At 50.3% G+C, this 27,348-nt stretch overlaps 1 protein-coding gene across 6 annotated transcripts in view; it reads left to right on the top strand.

Moving 5' to 3' along the window:
* NCAPG2 (non-SMC condensin II complex subunit G2) overlaps positions 1-27,348 on the top strand; it is a 74,637-nt gene that overhangs the window by 30,221 nt on the left and 17,068 nt on the right. For 5 of the 6 annotated variants that reach the window (XM_055591395.1, XM_055591391.1, XM_055591392.1 and 2 more), the window contains 13 exons: positions 5,720-5,899; positions 7,543-7,695; positions 11,253-11,475; positions 11,809-11,912; positions 17,785-17,958; positions 19,716-19,786; positions 20,645-20,798; positions 20,884-21,057; positions 21,720-21,836; positions 21,919-22,059; positions 22,462-22,561; positions 25,115-25,302; positions 26,196-26,336. In XM_055591395.1, the coding sequence (XP_055447370.1) occupies positions 5,720-5,899; positions 7,543-7,695; positions 11,253-11,475; positions 11,809-11,912; positions 17,785-17,958; positions 19,716-19,786; positions 20,645-20,798; positions 20,884-21,057; positions 21,720-21,836; positions 21,919-22,059; positions 22,462-22,561; positions 25,115-25,302; positions 26,196-26,336 (1,920 nt within the window). The remainder of the gene's footprint in view (positions 1-5,719; positions 5,900-7,542; positions 7,696-11,252; positions 11,476-11,808; positions 11,913-17,784; positions 17,959-19,715; positions 19,787-20,644; positions 20,799-20,883; positions 21,058-21,719; positions 21,837-21,918; positions 22,060-22,461; positions 22,562-25,114; positions 25,303-26,195; positions 26,337-27,348) is intronic. The other variant, XM_055591396.1, reaches the window with a different exon arrangement.

Raw genomic sequence — 27,348 nt, 5'->3', positions numbered from 1 at the left:
CCACTATAACGTGAAATTCAGTGTGTTGGTTGCATGGTAGACAAAGGAAATTTTCTTAATAATCTTTTTCTTTTCTTCTTTCCAATGTCCATTTGTTTCTAACTCCTTTTAGGGAGCAGTGCAGTGTTATGGTTAAGTTAGTAACAGAGCTGGTTAAAAGCAGGAGTTGTTTCTGTGGAGGGCGAGACAATAGTGGTTTTAGGCTGTGGCCACGTGGTCCAGCCACTCCCCCGCCACTAGGCAGGAAGGCAGCCCAGTGGTTTATTCCCGTGAAACTGACCTACAGATATGGATCTGTGAATTCCATGTGATATTTACATGTTTCAGAATATTATTCATTTTTTCCAACTACTTGGAAGCCAAAAACCATTCTCATGTCCTGTGGGCCACACAGAGACAGGCATGGGCCTCTCTGGCCTGTGGGTCGGTGGCGAGCTCATGACCCTCTGGGTCAGGGCCTGAGTAGGGGGCTGGGGGGATCCAGGAGGTGAGGGAGGGCTTGATGAAGATGACAGAGGAGGCCCTGTGCATGTCTGTGGCCCCTGAAGGGCAGGGGGTCTCTGTGTGGAAACCGCATGCAGTGCCCTTGTCCTGGTGGTTGGTGAGCCCCTGATGTGCGCTGTGTGCCATAAGTGATCATCTGGAATTAACGTTGCAGAATAATGTTGTAAGTAATACATACAAAACAAAAGCTATAAAACTTGAGTTCCTTCTGTTCCTTTCTGTTTTTTATTTTGTCTCTCTTCCTTGCTTTTTGTTTTTCTCAAGTGACCTGTCGTCTTCACTTTCCATCTCTGTTGTGCAGAGAGGGTTGTCTGGAGGCGGCGGCCGGCTCGGGGTTTCGCTGGCGGTGTGGCGCTGTCCTCCGTGGGCGTCTTCCCTGCCTGCTGCGTTGGTCGTGGCTTTGCGTCAGTGGGTGGTCTGGGCGCCGGTGGACTCCCCACAGCCTGGGCGTGGGCAGCAGGCGGGCCGGCCCCCGGGGCAGGCACGGAGGTGTCCTGTGCGTGTGCTCCGCTCTCCCTGCCTGTGCAGCTTGCAGGGCTTCTGCCTGCTCTCGGGTGTGCCTGGCCCCTCAGCATCTGTCTCAGCTCTTCCCAGCGGTTTGTGCACTCCCACGCAGCCAGTCCCTGCCCCAGCCCTCCCCCGCCGTGTCTGCCAAGGCCTGGCCCCGCTCGGCTGGTCTGAGCTCTGTGGGCACAGTGCTGCCCGCTCACAGCCCTGCTCTGGGGGAGCGGAGCCCCCCGGTGTTTGCAGCACCGCCTGCTCTCGTCACCCGGGAGGAGAGCAGGAAGGAAGTGCTTACTCATCTGAGTTCAGCCTTCTTCTGGTCTAATTATGGAGTGAGGACTATTTTTGCTTTTAAACTCTGGATTGGAAAGTTCCACACATAGCAGTAGAGGGCCGTGTGCGGGGGATCCCTGCGCCCTCAGACAGTCCAGGCAGTGCTGGCCCGCCCACTTGGCTGCTCCTCCCTGTTTGTAAGCAGATCTGAGCCACAAAGTATTTCAACTCTGACTTACTTCAGTGAATGTGTTTGTTGCTCAGTTACGTCCAACTGTTGGCGACTGTGGTAGCTTCTGGTGAATGATGTCGATTCGTGATCCCCAGAGATTTAACTTTGCGAACAAGGAGCAGGCTTGATCATTCGAGAGTGTTTTTGTAGCAGAACTGAGAGTGAAAAAGGGCAGAAAATGCTTCCGACACAAACCTCAGAAGGGGACAGAGTGCCCCCGACCCTGTGCTGGTCTAAGAGAGGCCTCATATACTCTAACCAGACCCACTCCCATAACTACATCTTAAATTAACAAGATTAGAATTGACAATAGAAAGCTCTTACCAGATCCACTCCCACAAGTCTTAAGATAACAAGATTCAGAAGGTTTTTGTTAAAAAGGAGAAGCATGTCCTCAAGCAAGATACATTGTTGTTATATAATCCTTAGTGTATAAGGTCCCATCACTTGATGGCAAATAGATGGGGAAACAGTGGCAGACTTTATTTTCTTGGGCTCCAAAATCACTGAAGATGGTTACTCCAGGCATGAAAGTAAAAGACATTTGCTCCTTGGAAGAAAGGCTATGACCAACCTAGACAGCGTATGCAGAGACATTACTTTGCCAACAAAAGTCTGTCTAGTCAGAACTATGTTTTTTCCAGTGGTCATGTATGGATGTGAGAGTTGGGCTATAAGAAAGCTGAGCTCCGAAGAATTGATGCTTTTGAACTGTGGTGTTAGAGAAGACTCTTGAGAGTCTCTTGAACTGCAAGGAGATCCAACCAGTCCGTCCTAAAGGAGATCAATCCTGAATATTCACTGGAAGGACTGATGCTGAAGCTGAAACTCCAATACTTTGGCCACCTGATGTGAAGAACTGACTGATGCTGGGAAAGATTGAAGGCAGGAGGAGAAGGGGACGACAGAGGATGAGATAATGGTTGGGTGGCATCACCGACTCGATGACATGAATTTGAGCAAGCTCTGGGAGACAGTGAAGGACAGGGAAGCCTGGTATGCTGCAGTCCATGGGGTCACAAAGAGTCAGACACAACTGAACGACTGAACTGACTGAATCCTTAGTACAGAACTTAAGATGAATTGTTTTATTGTGTGATCATTAGCTCTGGTCCTAAAGAAAGTGAGGTGTTAGTTTTAGTCTTCTCTTAGGAGAAGGTGATGGCAACCCACTCCAGTACTCTTGCCTGGCAAATCCCATGGACAGAGGAGCCTGGTAGGCTGCAGTCCATGGGGTTGCTAAGTCGGACTCGACTGAGCAACTTCACTTTCACTTTTCACTTTCATGCATTGGAGAAGGAAATGGCAACCCACTCCAGTGTTCTCGCCTGGAGAATCCCAGGGACGAGGGAGTCTGGTGGGCTGCCATCTATGGGGTCTCACAGAGTCAGACACGACTGAAGTGACTTAGCAGTAGCAGTCTTATGTGACAGAGACAAAGCACAAAGACAAAAGTTTGTCCTTTTCTCCTCCTTGAGAGCCCCAGACCCCTTTCTCCTCCTCGAGGGCCCTGGACCCCTTCCTCCTTGAGGGCCCTGGATTCCTTATCTGCCTACCTAAGATTAGCTCTCTCGACCCCACAGACTGTAGCCCACTAGTCTCCTCTGTCCATGGGACTCTCCAGGCAAGAATACTGGAGTGGGTAGCCATTCCCTTCTCCAGGGGATCTTCCTAACTCAGGGATTGAACCCAGGCCTCCTACACTGCAGGCACATTCTTTACCATCTGAGCTACTAGGGAAGCCCCTTTACTTCAGTAGGTGTCCTTAAAAGATGGGTCTCTCTTTTTTAAACATAATCCTACCATTGGCACAACTCAAGTAAGATGAATTTTGATTCCTTGATTTGATCAAATATTCAGTCAATGTTCTTCAGTGACATTTCAGTGATTCTTTTTTTCCAGTTTTGATTGAATCTGTGTCCGGGCGAGACCTACGTTGTGACTGGCCAGTGTGTTCATCTCTTGGGCAACCAGCTGCTGCTCCAGCAGGCATACCGTCTCCCTCTCTCGTTGTTTTTCTTCTTTTATGCTGGCTTCTGTTGTTGAGGAAGCACAGCGATTTTCTCATTTCCCATAGAACCTGTCCTACTTGTCATTCATATGTTCCTCTGCCCTTTAAATTTCCTGTAAGTTGGTTAAATATGCAGTAGGTTAGGGTCACGTCTCCTCTGTTAGGTGCTCAGGGGGATCCATGTATGTGGATCAGGGGTGTGTAACCTCCTGTCCCCACCTATGTTGTTGGCCGCCCCTTGGCCCACTGCTTGGACAGTTGATCACAGCGGGTTCACTGTATCCTGGGCTTAGTGTGTTATGGCGTTTTGGAAGTTCATGGGCGTGGCTAATACTCTGTTTCACAGGAATAACCAAAGTCCCTATGTGTCCCTCTGTGTGGCAGTGTGGTGTTGGAGACCCTGCAGTCAGCAGTCATAGGCAGGGTCGGCAGGCAAGGCACCACGTGTGTCTAGATCAGTTCAGTTCAGTCGCTCGGTTGTGTCCGACTATTTGCCACCCCATGGACTGCAGCACGCCAGGCTTCCCAGTCCATCACCAAATCCTGGCGCTTGCTCAAACTCATGTCCATCAAGTTGGTGATGCCGTCCAACCACCTCATCCTCTGTTGTCCCCTTCTCCTCCTGCCTTCAATCTTTCCCAGCATCAGGGTCTTTTCCAGTGAATCAGTTCTTTGCATCAGGTGGCCATAGTATTGGAGCTTCAGCTTCAGCATCAGTCCTTCCAATGAATATTCAGGACTGATTTCCTTTAGGATGGACTGGTTGGATCTCCTTGCAGTCCAAGGGACTCTCAAGAGTCTTCTCCAACACCACAGTTCAAAAGCATCAATTCTTTGGCACTCAGCTTTTTTTATGGTCCAACTCTCATATCCATACATGACTACTTGAAAAACTATAGCTTTGACTAGATGGAACCTTGTTGGTAATGTCTCTGCTTTTTAATATGCTGTCTAGGTTTGTCATAGCTTTTCTTTCAAGGAGCAAGCATCTTTTAATTTCATGGCTGCAGTCACCATCTGCCATGATTTTGGAGCCCAATAAAATAAAGTCTGTCACTGTTTCCATTGTTTCCCCATCTATTCGATGTGAAGTGATGGGACCGGATACCATGATCTTAGTTTTTGAATGTTGAGTTTTGAGCCAGCTTTTTCACTCTCCTGTTTCACTTTCACCTTCATCAAGAGGCTGTTTTGTTCCTTTTCACTTTCTGCCATAATGGTTGTGTCATTTATATATCTGAATTTATTGATATTTCTTCTGGCAATCTTGATTCCAGCTTGTACTTCATCCAGCCCAGCGTTTCTCATGATGTACTCTGCATATAAGTTAAATAAGCAGGGTGACAATATATAGCATTGATGTACTCCTGTCTAGATGGTTTCCTGTAAACACTCGACTGCAGGAAGCACATGTGACTGGAGGTCCCCGGGTCTGCGTGTGTGACTGTGCAGGAACGACACGTGACTGGAGGTCCCTGGGTCTGCGTGTGTGACTGTGCGGGAACGACACGTGACCGGAGGTCCCCGGGTCTGCGTGTGTGACTGTGCGGGAACGACACGTGACCGGAGGTCCCCGGGTCTGCGTGTGTGACTGTGCGGGAATGACGCGTGACTCGAGGTCCCCGGGTCTGCGTGTATGACTGTGCAGGAACGACACGTGACTGGAGGTCCCCGGGTCTGCGTGTGTGACTGTGCGGGAACGACACGTGACTGGAGGTCCCCGGGTCTGCGTGTGTGACTGTGTGAGAACGACACATGACTGGAGGTCCCCGGGTCTGTGTGTGTGACTGTGCAGGAATGACACGTGACTCTAGGTCCCCAGGTCTGCGTGTGTGACTGTGCGGGAACGACACGTGACTGCAGGTCCCTGGGTCTGCGTGTGTGACTGTGCGGGAATGACGCGTGACTGGAGGTCCCTGGGTCTGCGTGTGTGACTGTGTGGGAACGATGCGTGACTCTAGGTCCCCGGGTCTGCGTGTGTGACTGTGCGGGAATGACGCGTGACTGGAGGTCCCCGGGTCTGCGTGTGTGACTGTGCGGGAACGACGCGTGACTCTAGGTCCCCGGGTCTGCGTGTTTGTGGACTTGAAATGGCTACTGGGCTGTGACTGCCGTTGTGCCCACGAGTAAAGCCAACGTGGAAAAAAGTGAACTAAGTTAAGATAATTCAGCCTTTTCCCCTTTCGTACTTATAGAGCCTTTTAGAAGATCCTTACCCGATGGTCCGTTCTGCAGGGATCCTTGGTGTTTGTAAAATAACCTCCAAATACTGGGAGATGATGCCTCCAACCATTCTTATTGACCTCCTCAAAAAGGTAACCGAGGAGCTAGCATTTGATTTCAGCTCCGCTGATGTGCGCTGTTCAGTCTTTAAGGTAAGCTTTTAAATTGTATAAGGAATACCTGTTTATTGTAGAATAGTTCTAAATTATAGAGAAAGAAGGAGAAGGCAATGGCACCCCACTCCAGTACGCTTGCCTGGAAAATCCCATGGGCGGAGGAGCCTGGTAGGCTGCAGTCCATGGAGTCGCTAAGAGTCGGGCACGACTGAGGGACTTCATTTTCACTTTTTACTTTCATGCATCGGAGAAGGAAATGGCCACCCACTCCAGTGTTCTTGCCTGGAGAATCCCAGGGACAGAGGAGCCTAGTGGGCTGCCATCTGTGGGGTCGCACAGAGTCGAACACGACTGAAGCAACTTAGCAGCAGCATAGAGAAAGACAAATTTAAAAATCACCCCAGCCCTACTCCATAAGTATAGCATTATTCACATTTTTGTTGAATATCCAAAGTCACTTGTGAAGAAAATAGAATAAAAGTGTTACCCAAAATAGAAGAAGTCTACTTGAAATACTAGTTTGTCATGTATGTTAGCGGAGGGGGCATAGTGTTTTAGAACAGGAGCTGCGTGTATTTAAAATTTTTTACTGTTACTATATATCAGAATGAACTTTTTTGTATACTGTACGCACTTTGCACAAGAACCCACAGGAACATCCCTTGTCCATCGCCCATTTCAGCAGTTCCCAGGACACATCCACGCTTGTTGCATTGTAGCTGCTTCTCTCATCTCTCACACACAGTTACTTTGAAGCAAATCCAGGACATTTATCAGCTCATCTGTAATCATTTCAGGGTGATGTTTAAAATACATAGTCTTTTAGCGATGTCCTTGGTAGGTTCTCCTGGAGAAGGAAATAGCACCCCACTCCAGTACTCTTGCCTGGAAAATCCCATGGACAGAGGAGCCTGGCAGGCTACAGTCCATGGGGTCGCACAGAGCTGGACACGACTGAGTGACTTCACTTTCACTTTGGTAGGTCCTGTGCTTAAGACTTTGTGCTTTCACTGCAGGGGGTGCGGGTTTCATCCCGGGTCCGGGAAGTAAGATCCCACACGCTGTGTGAACAGCCAAAAAAAAAAAAGAAAAATAAGGTCTCTTAAAAATACGTATCTTTTTCCTAATAACTGGAAAGAGAGCGAGGTACAGCGCATCAGCTCTCCAGACTCGCGTGTCTGGTCTGAGCCTGGGCCGCTCCGTCCGATGCCCGCCTAGGTGCGGGGACTGCCGTGGGGGCGCACGGGTCTGAGACGTGGGGGGCGCTGTGCCCCCCGTTTCCGTGCAGCATCGAGTCAGGACATACAGGGGCGCAGTGGGCTGTGAGGAGGACTGGAAGGACTCGAACTCTGGCTTTGGGACCTCCCCACCAGAGCCTCCTGTTTCTTTCAATGCCAGTAAAACCCTTTAACGTTTAGCTCGGAAAGCTCTGAAGATTATTTCATAACTGCTTCAGTCTTGGTTGAATGAAGCAATGGATGCATTGACTATCAAGCACTGAAACCAGATTAATGCATTTAGTGACTGCTTTTCTATGAAATTGTGTTGGCAGAAGTATTATTTTCTGTGGGTATATTTATTTTACTGATGATTTTAGTAAAGATAGAACTGAATTTTTATTACCTGAACTTTCCCTTATGTTCCAATTTTGAATTGTTTGTCTTTCTTGTTTCTCGTAGTGTCTGCCGATAATTTTGGATAATAAATTAAGCCACCCGTTATTAGAACAGCTTTTGCCAGCATTAAAATACTGTCTCCATGACAATTCGGAGAAAGTGAGGGTGGCTTTTGTTGATATGCTGCTGAAAGTTAAGGCTGTGAGGGCTGCTAAGGTAAGGTGACTAGAGGTTTCTCATTTAGTACATGAAATAAATACGTTTATTTATTTTCATCAACAAAAGGACAAAGCAGTTTTAGTTCCAAGAGCGGGAGTGGCCACCCTGTAGACTGACCGAGGCCTGCTGCCCTCCACCACTTGTGTCATAGAGTATAACTGTGTTGTCGACGTGTGCTTCCTTTTCGAAAGACACTAGTGTAAGCAGTCCCCACCTTAAATTATAGTTTTACCATATACCTGAAAGTTTTTGTTGCAATATTTAAATGCTTGGCACACAGTAAGCACTTAAAATATTACTTGAACATATGGAATATGAGATCCTCATCCTCCAACATCTTACAGAAGGAAGCAAGGAGGTGTTTGTTGATTTGTGTGCATTTTGATATAAACCACTGACGTGAGAGTGTTTTCCCTTAAGTCTAATTCTGTTCAGCTTTTGGCTACCATTGTCACTTATGAGGTTGCTAACTGCATTATTATTTGGTAACAGGGTTTTCTTTCCCTACACAAGAGTCCTCTGAAGTTTACTTTAGAGTGGTCTTCTGTCGAGGCTCAGGGTGTGGGAACAAGCTGACACTCTTGTCTGTGTGGAATCAGTGCCCAGCCCTGGGGTGTGTTCATGCCGTGAAATGCTGCCGCGTGGCCATGGGGAGGGGCACACTTTCATGGAAAGACCACTAAGTTAGACAGAGGGAGTGCAGATGAGCTGTGGGGTGCTGCCAGCTCTGAGAACGGGGACACAGCTGTGTGTTTGCTCAGAGCCGCCTCGCACATCCCTGGAGGCAAACAGAAAGTGGACAGCAGTTTCTTTGGCTGGGGTGGGTACTGGGGGTCTGGAGACAGGGTGCGGGGAAGACTTGCCCCTCCCGAGCATGCACATTGGTTTATGTTTTTCAAATTTTGAACTGGATTTTTTTTAATGAGAAAGGGATATTTTACGTGGCTTCCGTGGTCTCACCACTGCCTTGGTGTGTGGTCTGCTTCCGAACTGTGTCTGTCCATCCTTGGCCAGGCCACAGCCCAAGCTCCCTGCAGTTCTGCGGATGCCCTGGTGTGTGTGCCCTCTGGCTCTTCCTTCAGAGTTCCTGGTGGTCTGGGCCTTTGTATTTCTGTATGGAGTCTAGGATCAGCTTGTTAGTTCAACAGAAAGGCTGGCTGCAGCGTTGACTGGATTGTTGTAACAGCCTGTTGAAAGTGTGGTTATGAGTCTGAAGCGGGAGTTGTGTAGTGTTTTGTTTGAAGTGCACATCCGTTTGCAAAGGACCACTGGGGACGGCTGGTGAGACGGCAGAGAGACCAGATGTCCTGAGACCTGTGGGTCTCCCCAGGAGAGCAGGGGAGGGGCCAGGTAAGACCTGGACAACGTCTGTGACCGGAGAGTCTGGGGTCTGGAGGACGAGGAGGAGCAGAGGAGGAAGCGAAACGCTTTAGTGAGATGCTTCTTGTATCTTAATGCTTAGCTTGCCCAAGCAAGGCGGAGAGTGATTTAGCTATAAGATCTCGGAAGGTTTTGTTATGGGCACACAAGCCAGTTCTCTGAAAGTCAAGATCACAGATGGACAGGCCGGTGGAGAGGCAGCTAGGAGGAGCGGGTGGGTGTCACTCGCCCCCAGGTTGGAGCGCGCGCGCACGTGCGGCACGGGCAGGCCCTGCTGTCTGCGTGCCGTCCTGCCCTCATGTCCCGGTGAGCTCTGGAGGGGCTGCCCCGGAGGGCCAGGCAGAGGCTCTGGGCACAGACACTGAAAGGTGGTGGATAATCCACGCTGATTATATAGTCAGGTCCTGAGGCCCGGGGCCGTCAGCGCTTAGTTAATTAGGCTTCTGTTTATGCTTTCCATCCTCAGTGCTGGTGATTGCAAGTTGTTTACTGTTTGTTTTTAAATTCTGCAGTTTTTATATTGTATAGCTGAGATTTAGGCCAAATCAACAGTATACTAATATTGAGATATCTTTATTAAAAAACCAATTTGGGATTTCTTAATATGCAATTATTTTTAACTTTAGAAATGAAACACCGGTTAGCAGTTTTGTTTATGGTCTTGTCTGCTGTTAATGTCACCTGTGGGTAATATGTTTGGATAAAAATAAAACCTCAGGTAAGTGAAGAACCCTGAATTAATCCGAATTGTTCTGTTTTATTTCAGGAAAAGTAAATAAAAGAAAAATAGGTTAATATGGGGCTTTTCTGGAAAGGCAGACTTGCAGGAAATGTTCATTGAATCACCCACCCCTGGAGCCTTGGCATTTGGTGTTTGTGCCAATTACTTGTTTCCATTCAAGGTGGTCTGGTCTCCATGAGCGCTCAGGAACCAACCCTTTCAGTGTGAAGACCCTCTCTTTTTGGTGCTGTCCCTTGGTCAGGGTTTCCTGGGTATCTTGGTTGGTTTCAGCAACTTTGGATGAACTCTGTGGTCTTGAGGCTGAAGGGCCCTGCTCTCCCGAGCACCCGGCTTCCCTCTTCACATCTGGTGCTGTGCCAGCCGCTCTGGGTTGACAGTCTGCTGATGGTGTGGCTGTTGGGCGGGTCCTGTCTTTCCTGCAGTAACTTTCAGAAATACCAGGTGTGTGCATGGAAGTGTCCCAGGGGCGTGTGGGGAGTGGTGGTAGGGCCGACGCTCAGACGTTCCCGCCAGGGAAGGTGGAGTGTGTGCGTCTGAAAGTGCAGGGTCCTCGGACCTGCAGGGCGCACTGAGGTGTTGTGGGAGTGTGGAAGGCACTGGGCAGGCAGCTCACGGAAGCTGGTCCCCGGGGAGGGGCCTTTGTGTTTATGGCTTGGAAACGACCTGAAGATACATGCTGATGAGAAGGATCCACCGAAAGTCCTGGAAAGGGGACTGCTGTGGGAGCCAGGTCCTGGAGAAACGTCCGTGCTGCTGTGCTGCTCCCGTTACACAGATGACAGGCTCTGAGCCCCATGACCACTTCCCATCGAAGTCTGTCTTAATGTCTGTTATTCTATGGTGTTTCCCGTTGTTTTAAACTGCTTGTCGAGGAGTTTGGCCCTTTTCTATGGGTGGTGGACAACTTGGACGCCTTTGAGCTGAGGGCAGCAGGCAGTTCTGTGTGCACGTGTGTGCGGCAGCTGTGGGTGGTGGAGGAGGCACGTGGCCACCCGGTCAGCACTCGGGAGATGGCAGGAGGGGTGCCCGCCAGGGAGGCCTGTGTCTGAGGCGGGACACCAGGTGCTCACTTTAGCTTTCTGTGCCAAACCTGTTGCACATGTTTAAATCCACTTTTCACGTTAATGGCCCAAAAGTTGTGTTGTTTCAGGAAACTTTAAAATTATTAGGCTGATAATCATAACTCATTTGGGAGTCCACTGCTGCCCTGATGGATTGTAATTAACACCGGCAGCCTCCTGCTTAGCTGCCATGCGTGTCAGTCTCCTTCAAATATGGGCTTGATTTCTCTGCAGAAGAGTCCCACGTCCTGGTGGAGTCATTTGAAATGAGTTTTCTTGAATATAAAAATTAGCTCCTTTTTGATTTTGATCTTGAAATTTTGCTTAAAATGTTCTCATGGTTTTCTTTCGCACATGTGCCGCGTTCTCAGTTTTGGAAAATATGCCCCATGGAGCACATTTTGGCCCGTCTGGAGTCAGACTCGCGGCCAGTGTGCCGGCGCCTGGTGGGGCTCATCTTCAACTCCTTCCTGCCGGTGAACCAGCCCGAGGCCGTGTGGTGTGAGCGCTGCGTGGCGCTGCTGCAGATGAACCACGCGGCTGCGCGCAGGTTCTACCAGCACGCGCACGAGCACACGGCCTGCACCAACATAGGTACGCGCGGCCCTGGGCCCGCCCTGCGCTGCGCCCCCACACCCTGCACCCCCTGCCCCTATGCCCCCAGGCCCCCGCACCCCACGGCCCCGTGCTCCCACACCCCCAGGCCCGGCCCTTCACCCCAGCGCCTCGGCCCACTCCCCGCCTGCCCCGCGTGTTCACCTCATGCGCAGCACAGCTTGGAACATGACTGAGAACATGCAGTGTACACACACACCTGTGCAGTTTTAATGAGGTCCCTTAACATAACGCTTTAATTATTTGGGATTATAATTTCACTGTTAGAAAATTTTGTTAAAGAAACACGTTTGATCGTCTTACACACTTTAGCAAAGCTGATCCACGTGATCCGCCATTGCCTGAACGCCTGCATCCGGAGGGCCCTGAGCGCCTGCAGGGAGGAAGCGGAGGAGCCGGGGAAGGAGAATGCGAGCGTGAGTCTGACACCTGCTGAGGGTGGGGCCCAGGTGGGCAGCTCCCTGGTGCTTAGAGGGGCGGGGTGGCAAGGCAGAGGCACTGCTTCCACGAGCTGTTACCTTGGCAGTCTTTTATTTTTCATTTATTCCTTTAGTTCTGATACACCAACTAATTAATTTGGAGAATCATAAGTAATTTTTTGGAGCAACTTCCTGTGTATTCTTTGTAGTTTACTGTGGAGTCTGAGTAGGATCTAATACAAAGGAATTATTATTGGTGACACCCTTTTCCCAGTTTTCTTTACCTTAAGCGCCTGTGTACTTTAATGAGACGGGGGTGGCACACCTGGATGGGCCTGTTGATCACTGTGTTTTACAACTAGGTGGTGGGGCCCCTAAGGATTTGTTCACTGCTCCTGCTCTAAGATTCTACTAGAAACATCATCAGGTTGAATTTCAGGATACAAGCTTCATTGAGAATTGTTTAAAATAATGTATCGAGGAGACCATGTAGCTGATACTTATTCAGAATCTGAAGTGATCAATTATATCATTAAAAAAGGAACATTTAAGACTTAGATGCTTATTACTTACAAACAGTATCTTAAGCTTATAAATAAACTGTCATGCTTATGTACCTCTAAAGCAGGGTCCCTGGGCTGGACTGGCCTGTCTGTGGCGTGTAAGGAGCCAGGCCGCACAGCGGGCGTTCACAGATGCTCCCCATCGCTGGCATTACCGCCTGAGCGCCCCCTCCTGCAGCTCGTCAGCGGCACTAGACTCTCTTCGGAGTGCGAGCCCTATGGTAAACTGTGCCTTCGAGGGCTCCAGATTGCCCACTCCTCATGAGACTCTTAAGGCCTGATGAGCTTGGAGCTGAGGCAGCGATGCTAACTCTGGGGGACAGCTGCAAACACAGAGCGTCAGTAGTTGAGGGGTTTGAGTGCACAAGGACCGTAGTGAATGACTGCTTGCAGCCCCATATCAAAACCCTATCAAGTGAGTGGCAAGTGACAATTAAGCTGCATCTGGTAGCAGGCTTTAAGTCAAAATCCCACACTTAATTTAGTCCATTCGTGGCCTGCTCATTATTTTATTTACCACTTCTGTCCGTGCCTGTTTCTCATTGTGCCCAGTGTTGGTAAGCCCATAAGCTTACCCTAGCCAAAAGGATTACAAACCCAAATGTCACTGAGCTGCTGTGAAAATGGGGAAAGACGCCATGGTGAGAGAGCAGAAGACTCTAAGACTGCCAACAAAAAGAAATGTGCATTGAAAAGAACACACCGAGTCCTACTTAAATTATGAGTTCACAGCAACAGGTGATTCACATTCTCCAAGCCTGCTTTGTATAATATGTGGCAACCAGCTATCCAGTGAAGCCAGGAAACCATCAAAACTGCTTCACCACATGGACACCAAGCACCCTGCATTAGAAGACAAGCCTTTGAAGTTTTTCAAAAGGAAAAAACATGCACGTGAAGAACAGAAGCGAGCACTGAAGGGCCGCCACTTGATCGACTGTGTCTGCACTGAGAGTGTCATTCCTCCTGGCTGACTGCTCTGCTAACCCTAAGCTGCCTCTTACTGCTGGGGAAGAGCTGACTTGCCTGCTGCTGAGGACATTTGTTGTGAACTTTTAGGAGACGCTGTAGTTCAAAAGGTGGCACGTGGTCCTCTTTTGGCTACCACCGCAACTAGATGCATTGATGAAGCAGAGGATCGCGAGGCACAGCTGTTAGACAGGACTGGCTCACCGCGGATGCTGTCTGGCTGACGAGCCTGCTGATGGCAGTAAGGCGCGGTGCCTGTTGGCAACGTTTCAGGAGGGTGCACACGAGGCTGTGTGCACTTTCGCTGCCAGCCAGCACCACAGCTGCAGAGCCGTTCACGTCTGCATGACTGCGTGCCAGGGAGACTGAACTGGGCATTCTGTGTCGGCATATACCGTGTTGCCGTGTACATGGATGGAGCAGCTGCTGAGACTGGGTGGCTTCTGCTTTCACTGCTCGGGTCAGAGAGGTCGCTTCTGAGTGTGTCTGTGCATGGTGTCATCCGTGGAGAAATGCTGGCCAGCTGAGAAATGGCACCTGAGCTTCACGTTGCAGGGTGTGATTAAAGCTACCAACCACATTTAAGTCCATGCCTTTAACACGCAGCTGTCTGCACAACTTTGTGAGGAAACGGATGCCGAGCACACGTGTCTTCTCTTACACCCAGAAGTGAGATGGCTTTCGAAAGGTAGATCGCTGGCCGGGATTTTTGAGTTATGAGAGCTGCTCCAGAGATTTCTTTTAGAAAAATAGTCATGGCTGGCAGCACATTTTAGTGACACAGAATGGGTCGCAAAACTTGCTTCCTTGTGTGACGTAGTCAGCCTGCTCCGTGAACCCAGTCGGTTGCTTCAGGTAGGATGACAGCTTGCTCCAGTCGGAAGGTAAAGTGGCTGTATTCAAAGGCAAATGAACTGTGAGGGCTGAGTGAGCCCTGGGATTCTTGACATGTTTCAGACATAAGCAGAGATTCTGAAAGAGACTGAGGAGGGCCATCCTTCTCGATTCATGCACTGTTGAAGCCTCACTTGGAAAATTTTGAGCATTACTTTGCTAGTGTGTTAGAGGGGTGCAATTGTACAGTAGTTTGAACATGTCCAGTCTACTCCGTAATCCCATTTTGGTAGCTGTCACTGCGGAAAACCCTGCTTCATAAAGATAGGATGTTGGAAGTGGGCCTTAGGAAGCATCACCGCGAACAAAACTACTGGAGGTGATGGAATTCCAGTTGAGCTATTTCAGTTCATAAAATATGATGCTGTGAAAGTGCTGCACTCAGTATGCCAGCAAATTTGAAAAACTCAGCAGTGGCCACAGGACTGGATAAGGTCAGTTTTCATTCCAATCCCAAAGAAAGGCAATGCCAAAGGCTGTTCAAAGTGCCGTACACTTGTAGTCATCTCACACGCTAGCAAAGTAATGCTCAAAATTCTCCAGGCGAGGCTTCACCAGTACATGAAGTTCCAGACATTCAAGGTGGATTTAGAAAAGTCAGAGGAATCAGAGATCAAATTGCCAACATTGTTGGATCATAGAAAAAGCAAGAGAGTTCAAGAAAAACAGCTACTTCTGCTTTATTGACTACGCCAAAGCTTTTGACTCTGTGGATCACAGCAAACTGTGGAAAGTTTTTAAAGAGATGGGAATACCAGACCACCTGACCTGCCTCCTGAGAAATCTGTATCCAGGTCAAGAAGCAGCAGTTAGAACCGAACATGGAACAACAGATTGCTTCCAAATTGGGAAAAGGAGTACATCAAGGCTGTATATTGTCACCCTGCTTATTTAACTTATATGGAGAGTATATCATGTGAAATGCTGGGCTGGATGAAGCACAAGCTGGAATCAAGGTTGCTGGGAGAAATATCAATAACCTCAAATACACAGATGACACCACCCTATGGCAGAAAGCGAAGGAGAACTAAAGAGCCTCTTGATGAAAGTGAAAGAGGAGAGTGAAAAGCTGGCTTAAAACTCAACATTCAGAAAACTAAGATCATGGCATCCAGTCCCATCACTTCATGGCAAATAGATGGTGAAACAATGGAAACAGTGGCAGACTTTATTTTCTTGGGCTCCAAAATCACTGCAGACAGTGACTGCAGTCATGAAATTAAAAGGTGCTTGCTCCTTGGAAGGAAAGCTATGACCAACCTAGTTCAGTTCAGTTCAGTCGCTCAGTTGTGTCCAATTCTCTGTGACCCCATGAATCACAGCACGCCAGGCCTCCCTGTCCATCACCAACTCCTGGAGTTCACTCAAACTCACGTCCATCGAGTCGGTAATGCCACCCAACCATCTCATCCTCTGTCGTCCCCTTTTCCTCCTGCCCCCAATCCCTCCCAGCATCAGAGTCTTTTCCAATGAGTCAGACCAACCTAGACATCATATTAAAAAGCAGAAACATTACTTTGCCAACAAAGGTCTGTCTAAGTTAAAGCTGTCTATGGTTTTTCCAGTCGTCATGTATGGATGTGAGAGTTGGACCATAAAGAAAGCTGAGATACCATAAAGTGCTGAAAAACTGATGCTTTTGAACTGTGGTGTTGGAGAAAACTCTTGAGAGTCCCTTGGAGAGTAAGGAGATCCAACTAGTCCATCCTAAAGGAAATCAGTCCTGAATATTCATTGGAAGGACTGATGCTGAATATGAAACTCCAATCCTTTGGCCACTTAATGTGAAGAACTGACTCATTGGAAAAGACCCTGATGCTGGGAAAGATTGAAGGCAGGAGGAGAAGGGGACGACAGAGGATGAGATGGTTGGGTGGTTGGACTCGATGGCTATGAGTTTGAGCAAGCTGGGATTTGGTGATGGACAGGGAGGCCTGGCATGCTGCAGTCCATAGGGTTACAAAGAGTTGGACCCGACTGAGCAACTGAACTGAACTGAACTGATTATAACTGGTAGTAGAAAAGAAATACAGATTGCCATCTGGATGTTGTCATTCTAAGAACATACAATGGCTAAAAGCAAAAGTTTCTGAGTTTATTCTTTTACTTTTTCCCATTGCTATCTACTAAAAATCTCTGCTTTCTATTTAATGAAATCTTTGGAACTTAGCATATTTTTGTAAAGGAAAAGTGGTGCCTTTCTCAGGGGACTTTAATGATAAGATTGCTATGTCTAATGTTAGAATGTAAAAACTAAAATCCAGATTGAAATTTTGTTAATTTGTTATTTTTGTCATTCACATAGTATTTTCTAACCCTTTAATAGTTTTTAGCCATAAGTCGTTCCAAGTATTAAGAGCCTATTGAAAAACCTACCTTTGCATAGCAACTGTTCTTGTGTTTTCTGTATACCCTCTTTTGTTGTTCAGTCACTCAGTCATGTCTGACTCTTTGTGCACGTCAGGCTTCCCTGTTCTTCACCATCTCCCAGAGTTTACTCAGACTCATTTGAGTCAGTGATGCCATCCAACCATCTCGTCATGTTCCACCCCCTTCTCTTCCTGCTTTCAATGTCTCCCAGCATCAGGATCTTTTCCAGTGAGTCAGTTCTTCATATCAGGTGGCCGAAGTATTGGAGCTTCAGCTTCGGCATCAGTCCTTCCAATGAATATTCAGGAGTGGTTTCCTTTAGGATTGACTGACTTGATCTCCTTGCAGTCCAAGGGACTCTCAAGAGTCTTCTCCAACACCACAGTTCGAAAGTGTCAATTCTTCGGTGCTCAGCCTTCTATGTAGTCCAACTCTCACATCTGTATGACTAGTGGGAAAACCGTGGCTTTGACTAGATGGACCTTTTTTGGCAAAGTAATGTCTCTACTTTTTAATATCCTGACAAGGTTTGTCATAGCCTTTCTTCCAAGGAGCAAGCATCTTTTAATTTCATGGCTGACAAAGCGTGGTCGACTGAAGAAGGGAATATTCTTGCCTTGAGAACCCTGTGAACAGTAGTGAAAAGGCACCCTCTTTAGTTCAGTTCATTTGCTCCCTATGTCTTTTCCCATTCCATTTGAGTAGCACAGAAATCCCAGCGCTTGAACTGAATCATCCTTTGCGCTTGGAGGTGGTGATGGGGTGTGGGCTCCCGCCCTGCACAAAACGGAGGAGTGCCCAGAAGCCTCAGGACACAGCGGTGCGGTTGTCCCCTGCCCGCCGGGCTTGGAGGGCGCGTGTAGGCCTGCTCCTTGAAAAACCAAGCTGGAGTGGCCCCGGGTTGGGGGCGGTGGACCCCTCAGGCACCACACCGCAGCCTGGGGGTTCTGCCTGCCTGTCCTTCGCATTTCCGCTTTAGGGCTGGAATTCTGAGATGTGCTGTTAAAGACAGTGCTGCTCCCTCAACAGTCGCTGTGAGCCATTCTTTCACAGTGCAGTGGTTTTTGTCTTAGGCTCTGGACCAGACGCTGTCAGTGAGCGATGCTGCGTCTATGGCAGGGCTGCTGGAGATCGTGGTGATTCTCTGGAGGAGCATTCACAGGAGCCTGGAGAATAACAAGGAGGCCCGAGTGTACACCGTTGACAAGTTTGCCTCGGTGCTGCCGCAGTACATGCGAGTGTTCACGGTAAGACGCCCGCCCTGAGGAGCGGGGCAGCCCCCGTGTGCACGGCTGAGCCAGCTGCCACCGGGACCCGCGGCGCTCGCCCTGCATGGTGGGGCCGGGCAGCCTCCGGCCTCAAGCCCAGCGGGTGTCCAGGCGGCTCTGGTCTTCCGTTGCTAATGGCGTGCGGCCCGGTTTTAGACTCTAGTTCGCTGTGCTGGGAGTTGAGAGAGGAGTCTGAACACCCAGGACGCACCGCACCCTGGCGCGGGCCCCCAGCGGCGCCAGCGTGCCTGTTCTGAGACCTCTGAGTCGTGTCGTGTTACTGGGGCAGACACGCCGTGCGTGCATCTTCTGCTTAAGTGAAGGAAACCTCTGAACAAAGGGCGTATTTCAGAACTAATGGAAATAAAACTACTATGTAAAAGTCAGGTTTGTTTCCAATTACAAAGAAAGCATGGCTTAAATATAGAACGGTCACAGGTCTTAGGAATCATTCTTCTCTTGGGAAAGTTTACTTCTGGTTCTTCTACAACTGCTTGTGTGACCTTAGACCTTTTAGCTTTTGGAGCTGTATTTCTGAGACTGTTAGGTCTCCACACTCCATTCTGCCCCTGAAAAGCCAACGTGACCTGTCTGTGAAGGTGAAGGGTGAAGGCTGCCCCATCACTAGGACGTTTACAGGCTCAGACAGTCACACTAGCCTGAGAAGTAGATAAAACGCGGAGGAGGCCGGGTCCTGGATGAGAGGACAGAAGAACAGTGTGCCCAGGAGTGTCTGCGGAAAGGCAGGCGGTTCATCAAGTGTTTTAATCCCGAGCGATCCTGACCAGAGAGCCTCTCTGCCCTCAGTCCATCTGAGAACCCTGTGGTCTCCCCGTCGGCGGGTGCGCCGTCTGTGAGCCACGCTTAGAGCAGAATCGGGAGTAGCGATCAGCTGTCTGTTGTGACATTAAGAAAACGTTTTGTGTATTGGGAGTTGGGGTGAGGGTGGGTTCACTGCCTGAATGCAGATTAGTTACAGATGGAACTGTGAGTTTGCTCCTGTTTATATGTCAGGAAAACTGTTGCTTCCCTTCCTTCTAGGACCCATCTTCTCTGGTTGTGTCGCCATCTGAGGGTATTTCTTAGTAGTGATCTGGGTGACATCTGGCCTGTCGGCCATATCACGGCGACGGGGTGGTTGTGGTGAGGTGGCTGCCGTGTGCGAAGTGCCGCCGGGGGCCCGCATGCTGTCCTCACGGGTCCCTGCCAGCCCCACCCGGAGAGTAGCCCTTCTGCCTGCTGGGCCCTGCTGGCTGGGTTGTGGGCTCAGCTGGGACCTGGGCTTGGCCAGGTAGCTCCGTTGCACTGCTCTGCTTCCGAAGGTGTTCTGATTACTTTAAGAACTTTTCTGATTAGCTTCATTTTCTTCAGTTTTATACTGAGGACACACCAGGTACGTAGGATTGTTGTTTTTTTCTTTCATCAGTATTCCTTTTAGAACACAAGTCAGTGCCTTCACAGCAAGGACTTTTGTCTGTTCTGGCCACTGCTGTGTCCCCAGGGCCTCCTGGTACACAGTGGGTGTTTAATAAGTATTTGCACCAACGACACATCACAGAAGGGAGGGACACGTCCTGTGGAAGCCTGAGAAGACCCAGCACACCTGGGGCCTCGCAGGGGTCGGGTCCTGTTGGGTGCTGTTCCTACCCAGCGGCCCTGAAGCGGGGTCCTGAGGGTGGGGAGCCCGTGGGCCGCAGCGCTCACGTTCCCATCTCTCTGTCTTTTCCTGCCCCCAGGACGACCGCTGCAGGACCCCTCTGTGCATTCTGGCGTCCCTGATGCCCGCCCCGGCCGTGCCCACCTTCAGGTGCCAGCTCCCCACCCTCTGGTCTCCCCAGCGATGCCCGCGCAGCCTGAAGGCGGGAGGGCAGGGCAGCGGCTTCCAGGGCCCGGGGCGCTGAGCGCCGGGACTCGTCCAAGTGCAGGTGGGGACGTGCGGTCTGAGTTGAGCCGCCGCGGAGCCGCAGCCGCACGTGGCTCTGAGCTCCTGAGACGCGGGTTGAGCTGGATGAGCTGTGAGAGCAGGGTGCACGCGGACTCCAGGGCTGGTGTGGGAAGAGGGCTGTGAGGGGCTGCATCGTGGTTTCTACAGGGACTGCGTCTTAGTGTTGCGGGTGGGCTGGGCTGATGTATTACTGAAGTCAGTCTTCCTTTTTAGATAGGGTTACTAGAACCTTTAAAATGACACACTGGCCTGTTTTTGTGTCTCATGTTATATTTTATTGGGCAGTGTTGCTTTAGAGTGTTGATTATTAACTCAGTAAAAGTTACTTATTTTTATTCATATGTATTTAAAAATAAATGTTTTGATGCTAAACAAATTATTTCCCCAAAATGAAGCATCTTTACAGTCTGACAGAGGCAGCACAGAAGCAAAAGACTAGGGCTTGTACGTGCCTGGTGGGTGCCTGGCACCTCACGTCCAGGGTGCGCGGCCTTGGGTCCCCGACGCTGCTTGCAGAGTCGCCATTTGTCCTGGAACTTACCCTGCAAGTGACTGTGGAAAACGGTGGATTTTCCCTGTAGTGGAGGATGTCTGCATGCTGCCATGATAGGAAGGGTTTTTGTCCCTCAGCTTTTAGCTTCTCCATTTTCCCCACCTTTTAGGAAAATGAGTAGTTGTTATCGAGATACAGATGTGATTGTGTATGTGTGGCCCTTTCAGCTGCGGTGTGATTTCCACACTGAGGAACCTGGAGGAGGGGACCGCCGACAGGACCTACTGCATCCTGCTTGACTGCCTCTGCTCCTGGGGCCACGTGGGGCACGTCCTGGAGCTCGTCTGCGACTGGCTGCCCGAGGAGGCGCCTCAGAGCAAGGTAGGGGTCTTCCTGCTGCGCTCCGCCAGGGGCGGTGTGCCAGGGCTCACGGCTCTCCTCCCGCCGGTCTCTCCCTGCCCCTCAGGGTAACTCGGCCTCCAAGAGGAAAGTGCGGGTCCAGGACCCGTGTCCAGTCAAACCTGGGCTGGCGCTGGTCTACGTGGAATATTTGCTGACCCACCCCAAGAACCGCGAGTGCCTCCTCTCTGCGCCCCAGAAGAAGCTGAACTGTCTTTTGAAAGCACTTGAAACATCCAAGGTAGTTTTGTAGAACAGACACAGGCTCCGTGGAAGCTGACTGATGAAGTCAGATCCGAGTTTTCCATGTTGAAGTGTCATTTTTCACCTGGGGGCGGGAGGGGACCAGGTGCACATTTTGGGGCCCGGCTCTTTCTACCAGGTCTCTTCAGAGCTCAGTGTCCTGTCCTGCCTGCCTCCACGGGTGAGCCTGCCTGCCGGAACTGGCTGTGGGCAGGAGGCTGCCCACCACCCAGGCCCCTCGCTCTCCTCCTTGCATGGCTGTGGGGGCTCCAGCCCCCCGAGTTTGGGGCAGACCACCCCAGGCTCTTTGTGTGCAGTCCTGTGGGTTCATTCCCTTTCTCTGCGGCTGTCTCCGCAGGCCCGCCCCGGCTGCTGCTGCCCGATTCTATCGTGCCGGAGGCCCCCACGCACTAGCAGCGGGCGGGGCGGGCGGGGTTGTGGGAGGCATGAGCCAGCAGAGCTCAGTCCTGGGCCCCGGGGGAAGCGCCCGTGAAGAGCTGTGGTCTTGCCACTTTGCGGGAGGCCTGGCGGAGGGAGGAGGCGCGGGCTTCTCAGGACGCCCCGCAGTGCTGTACCTGCCCGGCACTTCGGGCCACGGTGTCCTCGCCTCCTGTGCGGGCTGCTCGGCCAGAGCCCGGCCTGAGGAGTCCTGTTCCGCAGGGGAATCTGGAGTCCATTCTGCAGACGCCAGATGGCAGCCCTCCGCACCTGAGTGAGGGCACCGCGCTGCGGGCCTTCAGCCTGTACTGTCGGCTGAGCATCCATCTTCAGCACAAGGTGTGTCTGTGGCTCAGGGCGGGGCGTGGGCTGAGCGGGCCCGGGGCTCCACGCTGACCTGTCTGCTCTTGTTTTTGGGCAGTTCTGCTCAGAAGGCAAAGTGTACCTGTCCACTTTGGAAGATACCGGGTCTTGGTTAGAAAGCAAAGTTTTATCTTTCATTCGCGATCAAGACGAAGAATACCTGAAGCTTCACAGGGTGGTTTATCAGCAGATTATCCAGGTTAGGAGTCTTGGGACATGGAAACCCTGCTCCATTGTGATGGGCTTCCGGGTCTCATTTCCAATCTGAACTATGACTTCAGTCAGTAATGCTGCTTTCTTGAGTACCTACGCTATCCTCTGAGTGTCCAGAGTTTATCTTTTGCGAAGCACAAACTGTGTAATTTTAAAGCAATTTTACACAGTACAGGTAACAGGTGCTGTTTTTGGAATTACAGAAAATGTGTTTCTAGATTTCCTATGGAAAGAAAAATAAGAATTGATGTGTCTTTATGGAAACCACTCTGTGAACACCTTCTCTGTGATTCACCTGGCAGCCCCTTAGGTATTAGGAGCTGTGCCAGCTGCGTGCGGCCCCTCTGGCCTCTGTGAGGTCACAGCAGCGTGTCTGTCTCTCTTCCAGACCTACCTGACCGTGTGTAAGGATGTCATCATGGTTGGCCTTGGCGACCGCAAGTTTCAGACGCATCTTCTACAGTGGAGCCTTGGAATCATGCAAACAGGTACCTAGTTTGTTAAAGGACTAGTTAAGAGCAACTCACAGTAAGAAGCAGTGCCTCCCTTTGCGGGACTCTCACTTTTGAGTGACAGACGCATAACAAACTACTACTACTACTAAGTCGCTCAGTCGTGTCCGACTCCGTGCGACCCCACAGACGGCAGCCCGCCAGACCCCCCGTCCCCGGGACTCTCCAGGCAAGAACACTGCGACCCCACAGACGGCAGCCACCAGGCGCCCTGTCCCCGGGATGCTCCAGGCAAGAACACTGGAGTGGGTTGCCATGTCCTTCTCCAATGCATGAAAGTGAAAAGTGAAAGTGAAGTCGCTCAGTCATGTCTGACTCTTCGTGACACCATGGACTGCAGCCTACCAGGCTCCTCTGTCCATGGGATTTTCCAGGCAAGAGTACTGGAGTGGGGTGCCACTGCCTTCTCCGGTATAACAAACTGGTTTACATTAAAAAAGGAATTAACAGGCCGAGGCAGCCAGGCAGTTCATGGTACTTTTGGTACTGGCCTGACAAGTGCAGCATTTCTGGCGGGGTCTTAGGCTTCTCCTCTGGGGGCCTTGTGGTTGTGGACGACTGCTCTGTGTGGTCACCTGTCTGCTGCTCCCATCGGGTGTCCGTGGGCAGAGCTCACAGAAGAGTGCTCGCCGTCTGCCTGTGAGTCAGGAGTTGTTTAATGGCCCCCCACCCTGGGACCCCTGGGAGGTTGCTGTCACCCTGAGGATGGGGTGACAGTGTGGCCCTGGTGACTGACATCGTTGTGTCTACACCTGCTTTGGAGGAGATGCCAGGTGGTCCATGCTGAGAGAGTGCCTGGGAAGTTGGCTGCCCTCAGGCCATCCGGGCTGAGGGTTATCTGGAGCCTCCCAGGATCGGGCGGGTTCTTGCAGCCCCTTGCCCAGTGGCAGGAGAAGTGTGGGGCCCAGGCCGTCCCCTTGGCCTCGGGCCAGGCTCTGGCTGAGAGCCTGCTGCCGTGAGTCCCGCCCTGCGGCCTCCCTGGCCGCTGCCACGTGGGCTCACTCCACAGCTGGGGCTGTACGTGCTCCTCTGAGAGCCGCAGAGGCTTGGGAAGGAGGGGTTCAAATGGCTCTAACTCAGATACTTGCTAGAAGAGACTGAAAATGGTATGATCATTGAGCAAATTCAACAGTAAGTTTGCATTAGTCTCCCGGGGTCTTGTGTGGTCTTGTGTGGTCTGAGCATCATCGTGCAGACCTCAGACATGGCTTGGCCTCAGACCCCACAGCAGCTTCCTCCCTGTGCTGCTGTCCCTGGGGTGGTGGCTGGCCTGCACCCGAGCTGGGTTCCAGTTGCTTTGCTCTGCTGTCTTGATTATACCTTTCCTTATCTGTAACTAAGGGGCTTCAGCAGGATTAATACATTATTTGTTTAAAATACCCACAGAGGCTAAATATTAAATAGAAGAATTTTTTTTTGTTTTAAGATCTAACTTTTTGCTTTGTTTAATTCATTATAAGTCTTACTTTCATCTTAAATTTAGGGTCTTCCCTGGTGGTCCAGTGGCTGACTACTCCCTGCTGCTGGTGTAGGGAGCCCAGGTTCAATCCCTGGTCAGGGAAGTAGATACCACATGCCACAACAAAGACCAGCACAGCCAAATAAACAAACAAATATTCTAAAATAAATAAATCTAAGCCTAATTGTTGAAACATTAAAAGTGATTTGTGTTTGGGTAACTCAATTTATCATCTAGTAATTATTTTCCCCTAAGGATTGAATCTGGGCTTCCCCGCTGGCACTCGTGGTAAAGAACCCGCCTGCCAGTACAGGAGACGTGAGAGATACAGGTTCGATCCCTGGGTTCGGAAGATCCCCTGGAGGAGGGCATGGTGACCCACTCCAGTATTCTTGCCTAAAGAATCCCATGGACAAAGAAGCCTGTGGGCTGCAGTTCAGGGGGTCACAAAGAGTCAGACACAATTGACGTGACTTAGTAGCACACAAGGATTGAGTCTATTTTTAACACTTCTAAAATTCTAATTAGCTCCTTGGAAATTTTTATATCTCCAATGTAGGTGGATTTATTACATAGAATTGTCTGTTCCCCTCAAGTATAAGGCCCTAAGCTTCTAACCTTACCTTGGACCAAGCTGAAATGATCTTTGTATTTAGACATTTTAATAATCAGCATTTCCCGGGAGAGAATCTGCTATGAGCTCATTCTTTTAGAGTTTTGTTGCAAACGGAAACAGGCCTTTGGCCACGAGGCTCTCAGGCCTTTCCTCCCAGACTCGCCCTCAGTCTCACCGTCATGTGGGAGCAGACACGCCCTGCAGCAGGGCCGCGGGGGCCGCGCTGTGCACACGAGCCGCGTCCGTCCGCACTGTTTGTGAGGACAGTGGCTTTGTGTCTGATAAAAGGAGCCAGTTGTGTGGATGTCAGATTTTATATTAATCTGATCAGCTTGGTACTGGCTCACCAGTAACACTCCTCTAAGTTACCATGATATATGTGTTAAGTGAAAAATGTAATAATTTCAACTAAATTGTGTGATTAAACAACAGATTTTCCCAACTTTGTTTCCAGTGAAGGGATTCTTTTATGTTTCATTGCTTCTCGGAATTCTGAAAGAGATAACTGGAAGTTCCTTGACGTGGAAAACAGACTCGGAGGACGAGGTCGCCATGGTGTTTGACATGGTCCAGAAAGTATTTCAGCAGATGCTGGAGTGCATGGCACGGAGCTTCAAGAAGCAGCCAGAAGAGGGTTTGCAGGTGTGGGCTCCTCCCCCAGCGGGTTCAGAACTAGAGGGGCAGCGCTCAGCTGGCGGCCCAGGGCGTGGAGCCAGGCCTGCAGGCCCCAGAGCCCGTGGGTGCTGTTGGCGTTGCGGGGAGGTGCCATGCAGCAGGAGGCGGCTGCCCAGTGCCCCTTTACACTGGTGCTGCCCCCTCTCCCTGGGGCAGCGTGCTCTGGGGAGGAGGCTGGGGGGCCAGGAGCCCACCTTTGAGTGCTGGTCTGGGGACCGTGTTGGCAGTTCGGGTCAGCAGGCCATTGGCCCAAGAGCTCTTCTGCTCGGCAGGACAGAAGCAGAGAGCTACTTGCATTAGCTTGTGAGTACTCAGCTGCTAGGAGTGCAGATTCAAAAAATGCTTCAGTGGGAGGATGTTTATGAGTTATTGAAACTTTCCATTTCATTCTACCTTTAGCTTGTAGAGGGAATTGAAGGTCATTGGCCATATTTTCTGTTAATTTGAAAAAGTCCTGTTTTTGATGAGTTGGTTCAGGTGTCTGTGATCTGTTCGTGTAATTTGTGCCAGAATTTTTTTTTTCTCACTATTGGCTGTGCAGCTTTGTTCAGAACACATGGCCTCATAGTGGGTGTCTTCCCTTAATGTCAGTGATATTTCTTCCTCTTTCGTTTTGAGAACTTTATTAATGTTGTTGATACTCCTGTTCTCGGAGTTTTTCTCTGCTCCGGGGAGTGTGTTCAGGGTGCCGCCCAGGGCCTTCGGGCTGTGTGTGCTGTGTGTCGTCTCCAGCACCAGAGAGGAGGGCGTGGGCAGCAGGGTCGTCAGGTGGGACGGGCCTCAGCCCCGCGGAGGCACGAGGAGGCCGCATCCCTGACGGTGATGTTCAGGACTAACGGCGACTGATGTGTTTCTTGTAGCTCCTTTACTCTGTTCAGACTCCTCTGCATGAATTCATCAGCACTGTGCAGTCCTGGCATGTGGACAAGCCAGTTCACCGGGGCGTGTTCTCTACCCTGATCGCTGCGTCTGTGGTTGAGATAAGCCACTGGCTCCGGAAGGTGCGTTGTCCTGAAGCTGCTGTGTCTCGTTTTGGCTACTGAAGAGGCTGTTTTCTGCTGGCAGCACATCTTTGTCTTTCTCTAGGTGTTTTTCAGAGCTCAGGTGCCGCGGGAGGTCCGCTCCTTCCACGGCTGCCCCTCACGGCTCCGTGGCTGGCTTGTGTTCACGGCCGTGCTCAGCAGAGAGCAGGGTGTGGAGTGCCTGGTGCTGCTGCTGGAGCAGCTCACGTCACTGACTGCCGTGCGATGCATAAACCTTACTTTTTCTTTTAAGCACAGGAAGTTTGAATCTGTAATATCAGTTTAGACAGATAGTTTGCTCCTAGTCCATAAAGGACTGGCCAGTTCCTGGCAGGAGCGTGTTTCATATGATTAGCCTGCTTGGTTCAAGGCGGACATAATCAGGACGATAATTCAGGTCACAATAAAGCACGCTCTGTCATGGCCTGGAGCCCTGATGCTCGTGTGTGAGGGCTTGCAGCAATGCCGCAAGACAGTAAAGAGCGGTGTTTTCTCTCAGTATGGAAAGGAGAAATCTGACAGGAAATACCATCGAAATATATAAATGCAAACATATAATTGGTACAAATTTTGTATTATGAAATCACAAATATAAAAGAAGTTGACAAAATTGTAGGACATTAACCGAGTTTCAGGCCCTCCTGAAAGCTTGAAGGGAGATCATTCTGGTTTAGGAGCGTGCGTCCTGGCCTACACACAGCCTACTAACTGAAGCTCCTCAGGCCTGTGAGGGGCACAGCTGACAGCTGAGGCTGCCAGTGCCACTGGGGCCCATTCGTTTACATTTTTTCCTGTGGCTGCTTTGTGCTGCAACAGCAGAATTGAGTACTTGTGGCTGAGATCATTTTGCCAAAAAGTTTAAAATGTTTACTATTTAATATTTACTATTTTACTGCTTTATAGAAAAAGTTTGAGTTGAGAAAACCTGATCCGGGCTAATAAGAATAACAATTAAATTTGCTTAGTGTAGAAACACATTGTTGACAAAAGA

The sequence above is a fragment of the Bubalus kerabau genome, chromosome 8 (assembly GCF_029407905.1).
Source record: "Bubalus kerabau isolate K-KA32 ecotype Philippines breed swamp buffalo chromosome 8, PCC_UOA_SB_1v2, whole genome shotgun sequence".
Taxonomy (NCBI): domain Eukaryota; kingdom Metazoa; phylum Chordata; class Mammalia; order Artiodactyla; family Bovidae; genus Bubalus; species Bubalus kerabau.
Note: the sequence above shows the minus strand (reverse complement) of the source record. Positions and strands in the feature narration are given on the sequence as shown.